General features: G+C 44.2%; 1 protein-coding gene across 1 annotated transcript in view; it reads right to left on the bottom strand.

Moving 5' to 3' along the window:
- The window catches only part of Ccdc113 (coiled-coil domain containing 113), a 26,093-nt gene that overhangs the window by 1,733 nt on the left and 19,195 nt on the right, over window positions 1-5,165 (bottom strand). The window contains exon 8 of the mRNA XM_021220762.1: window positions 488-643. Coding sequence (XP_021076421.1) covers window positions 488-643 — 156 coding nt within the window. The remainder of the gene's footprint in view (window positions 1-487; window positions 644-5,165) is intronic.

Raw genomic sequence — 5,165 nt, 5'->3', positions numbered from 1 at the left:
CCTCTCTGCCTCTCTGCCTCTCTGCCTCTCTGCCTCTCTGCCTCTCTGCCTCTGCCTCTGCCTCTGCCTCTGCCTCTCAGTGCTAGGGACTAAAGGTGCGACTCCCCACATATACCTTCTCCTTTTCTTAAATACTGTCTTCTCCATGAAAGAAGCAGCAGTTTATAAATCCCATGACATGGAGGGATGTAGAAGACTCTAAAATTCATTATGGAAACAAGCAGCTAAACACCCTTGTGTCATAAGTGTTTCTTCCTAACCCTAAAGTACATTGTCCCTAATCATTAAGAGTGGAGCTTAGAAGGAAAAATCCACTGTTCATTTTGGCTGAGCAACTGAAACAGCTGCAGAGATTTCGCACAGATACAACATGTCCAATGTCCCTCTTAAGTTCAGCCCTGAAGAACAAGACTCTGAAGAAAAGTGTTGGCGGCTTGAGATACTTAATGACCCCATAATCGATCCCGTCTGGGGACAGCAGGCTCACCTCTGCAATCTCCACCTTCCGCTCCCACATCTTGATGGTCTTCTCCAGCTCCCCATTCAGGATCTTCTCCTTGACATACATCATTACCTGTGGGGCCCGGAACTCAGCCAGCTGCTTCCGTAACTTATCATTCAAGATATGGGCTTTGGCCCTGTCCTGTTGGGAAGAACCCATTAGCCCATGAAATTCTGGGAGCAGCTCCTCCGTCCCCACGTCTCAGTACAGTTCCAAAATGGAAGGCGACAGCCACAAAGGGTGGGGCCCTCTGAAGATTCTGGGTTTTTCTAGCAAATAATGATGTTTTCATCTGGCTCAGAAACCCTAGAGTGGCTAAGCTCCTCGTCCCTTTCTTTTTCTTCCCTATTTTCTTTCTTTACTATGGACTGTGCCTTCTCTTGTTTTGATTTCGAAGGCTGTTTTTGTGTGAGAGACTGTGCATTTATATATACTTTGGCTCCATCAGTCTGAATTTACTTTCCTGTCTTCTTGTATTGTTAAATTTACATAAATAAATTTACATAAATAAATTTACATTTATTTGCTATTTTAAGCATTTAAGCACATAGTTCAATGGCATTGGGTACATATTGTGGGAACTCAATGGCAGATTTAAGCTATTAGAAGAATCCATCTCCGAACTTGAAGCTACATGGGTAGAGTTTACGCAATCTGAAGAGAGGAAGTGAAGACACAGATAACCAGCAGTTTCAGAGAGATGTAGTCAGCTTGATTGTGGTACACGTAGTGGTAGTAATGGAAGGGGATAAAGAAGTGGAACAGAGCCGGGCGGTGGTGGCGCACGCCTTTAATCCCAGCACTTGGGAGGCAGAGGTAGGCGGATTTCTGAGTTCGATGCCAGCCTGGTCTACAAAGTGAGTTCCAGGACACCCAGGGCTATACAGAGAAACCCTGTCTTGAAAAAAAAGAAAAAAAGAAAAAAAAAAGAAAAGAAAAAGGGAAAAGAAAAAAAAAAAGAAGTGGAACAGGAAAACTACTCAAGGCTTCCATGGACAAGAACCCCCACCCCAATTTTTATTTCAAAAACACTAAGCTAGACACCCAGATAATTTAAACAAGCTCCAAAGAGGGCTGGAGAGATGGCTCAGAGGTTTAAGAGCACTGACTGCTCTTCCAGAGGTCCTCAGTTCAATTCCCAGCAACCACATGGTGTCTCACAACCATCTATCATGAGATCTGATGCCCTTTTCTGGTGTGCCTGAAAACAGCAACTGTGTACTAAAATAAGTGAATTTTAAAAAATTCACACCCCAGGTGGGTTTCCTTTAAAAAAGAAGAAAGGGGGGGGGGGAGCTCCAAAGCGGATAAATGCAAAGAAGCCCATCCCAAGTACAGCACAGTCACACCACTGAATGCTAGGGCAAAGGGCAGAGATTGAGATGGCAAGAAAAGCAACAACCATCAGTCTTGTGCGCAAGCTTGGTAAGAGCCAACAGCTGACGGCTCATCGGAAACAACAGAGACCACAGGCAGCGGGATACAGCATATGCTAAGGAAGGAAGAAAAACTGTCAAGACACTGAGTGCACGCGCGCGCTCTCTGTCTCTCTGTCTCTCTGTCTCTCTGTCTCTCTCTCTCTCTCTCTCTCTGTGTGTGTGTGTGTGTGTGTGTGTGTGTGTGTGTGTGTGTGTGTGTGCTGTGTATGTTTGGGGTGGGTGTGTCCATATAACCACGCAGGTATATGGAGGCAGAGATCAATATCGCGTCTTTCTTGATTATTCCCCATCATACTTTTTGAGGCAGGATCTCTCTGTGATCCTGGAGCTTCACTGGTTTGATTAGGTTGGCCAGCCCATGATCTCCAGGGATGGTCTTGTCCCCTCCTCCCCTCTGCCCCCACCATCACTGAGCTTACAGATGTCTGTGCCAGGCTATAAGGGTGCTATCGATCCAAACTCAAGCCCCCATGTTTGCACAGTAGGTAAAGCACGGAGCACTTGTTTCTGATGCTACTGTCAATTAAAATGGATCAGGACACCTTTGAAAGAGTGCTGATCTTTCAATGGAATGAGACTCATCTGAGATGAGCGCACAGCATCTTCTAGTGCCAGGGAAGGCCAAGAGAAGTCTAGAGTGGTGACAGGACACCGAGTGTAAGGAGATCCTGAATGGGACATCAGACAAAAACAAAGGAAACCTGTATACAAGCATGGGCTTTAGTCAATAACGAACCAAGAGTGGCCATTAGCTGTAACAGACATCACACAGAGGTTAATTGTTAAAATAGAAAACAAATATGCCCTATAAAGAACGTCTCTAAATATCATAACAATTTTACTATAAATATAAATTTTATACAATAAAGGTCTATTTCATTTTGTGGATGTTTTGTTCAGTTTGGTTTGGTTGGTTTGGTTTGGTTTGGTTTGGAGACAGGCTCTCTCTATGTAGCCCTGGATGTCCTGGAACTCACTATGTAGACCAGGCAGTCCTCTGACTGGTAGAGATCTACCTGCCTCTGCCTCCTGAGTGTGGAGATTAAAGGCGTGAGGGCGTAATGGAAAGATTCCCTCAGCAAGGAAAACCCAGAGAAACCTAGCACACGCTCCATATGATGAGTTCTGAAGGAAATTACACAGGCCGAAAACAAGTTCCAGCAGACAGGTTGGGAGTTGTCATCAGAACAAATAACTATGTAAGCCTTGACCAGTACCGGTCACAGATCTCTTAACTGATTAAAGTTCGAGCAGATAGCAAGTACATATATAATTGTGATTGGGCCTATGCCCTATAAAGAGAAAAAGGTTATGTATCTGAGCAGCGACAGGCAAGGACATAGGTGGAAATGAAGCAGCATTTGAGAGAGAAGTAACTTCAGGTGGTAACTCAAGTCCACAGGAAGTAACAAGAAAATCACAAATGACAAGATACGGTTAATGCCATAAGTTCTACCCGCTCTCGAATCGTCTCCTCACACTTAAAAAAAAAAAATCATATCAAAATGTAGATGTAAGAATTAAGGCTCTGCCGTTTGAGAAGAGACAGCAGCTTCTTCACAACGCCTGGCTTCACAACGCCTTCTCAACACCCTCAACCTCGCAACACAGTGTGAAAGAAAAACAGGAACTGGACTTCACCAAAAATTTAAAATCCTGAGATATAAACAATCCTATTAAGATGAAAGATGGGGCTGGAGAGATGGCACAGTGGTTAAGAGCACTGGCTGCTCTTCCGGAGGTCCTGAGTTCAATTCCCAGCAACCACATGCAACCATCTGTAATGGGATTTGATCCTTTTCTGGTGTGTCTGAAGACAGCGACAGTATACTCACATGTATAAAGTAAATAAATCTTTAAAAGAGAAGAAAAAAGGCTGGAGAGAGATCTCAGTGGCCAAGAGCAATAGCTGCTTAGCTGTTCTTCCACAGGACCTAGATTCAATTCCTAGCACCTACATGGTGGTTCACAACCATTTGTACCTCCAATTCCAGGGGACCCCATTCCCTCTTCTGGTTTCTTTGGGCACCAGGAAGGCACAAGGTGCACAGACATATGTACAGGCAAAACAATCATGCACATAAAAAATAAGAAAATGAAAAAATACCGCAGAATAAGTAAAACTGATATATGTGATGAGAGACTAAATCCAGGATATGCAAAGAATTCATACAACTCAGCTTTTAAAGAAAACCTAATTTAAAAAATGAGACAGAGGACATGACTGTACATTTCTCTTAAACATCAGGCAAGTGGCACAGGCAGGAAAAGGTGTGCTGTGTCATTAACCATCAGGGAATGCCAAATAAAAACAAGACACACAACTTCACACTAACCTGGACGGCCATTAAAATAGTGATGTATTGGTAAGAATGTATTGAAGGGGTCAGTAAAGATGGCTCAGTGGACCAAAGGGTTTTCCATGCAACTCTGATGACTTGGGTTGGATCCTTGGAACCCACTTAGGAAACCCAGATAAAAAGTACAGAAAACCCATGTTGGTGGAGTGCTCACCCACAGAAGGAGCTATGTCACCTCCGCTCCCAAGGCTTGGGGACAGTAATGGAGGAGGTGGGCAGAAAGATCCTAAGAGCCAGAGGTTATGAAACCCAGGCAAAACAATGCGTGCAGGGCATGCTAGGGCTACAGTGTTCATGAATTCACAGGGCCTGTGGTTGCCGGCACAAGACCTACAGAAAATCAAGCCAGTCATGATTCTAATCTGGAGGCAGGGGCTCATGAGCCTCCAACTGTAATTGAGGAGCTGTTAATAGCTGATGGCTTCTTGGGTGGTGAGAAACAGTGTAGGTCCTGCTCCTGTTAGGGACACCTTAAGTGGATTGCCGCATACCTAAGAGTTTATCAGCCAGCACAAATTGGACTCAGTGCTATTAAAAACAGAGAAAGGACAAAGTGTGGAGGTGGTGGAGAAATGGGCAGTAGATGTGTAAGAAGTTAGGAGGAGTATGCAATTCTCAAAGAACTAATAAAATTATATTTTAAAGTGGGGCTAGAGAGATGTCTTGGTGGTTAATAGAGCTGCTCTAGCAGAGGACTAGATATGAACCCCAGCACCCACACTGGATGGCACATAACTACCCGTTAAGGATATATATATATATCATATATATATATATCATAACTCCAGGGGTATCCACTGTCTCTGAGGCGCTGACATGTACTCTCTCTCTCTCTCTCTCTCTCTCTCTCTCTCTCTCTCTCTC

This window comes from Mus pahari, chromosome 20, assembly GCF_900095145.1.
Source record: "Mus pahari chromosome 20, PAHARI_EIJ_v1.1, whole genome shotgun sequence".
Classification (NCBI taxonomy): Eukaryota; Metazoa; Chordata; class Mammalia; order Rodentia; family Muridae; genus Mus; species Mus pahari.
Note: the sequence above shows the minus strand (reverse complement) of the source record. Positions and strands in the feature narration are given on the sequence as shown.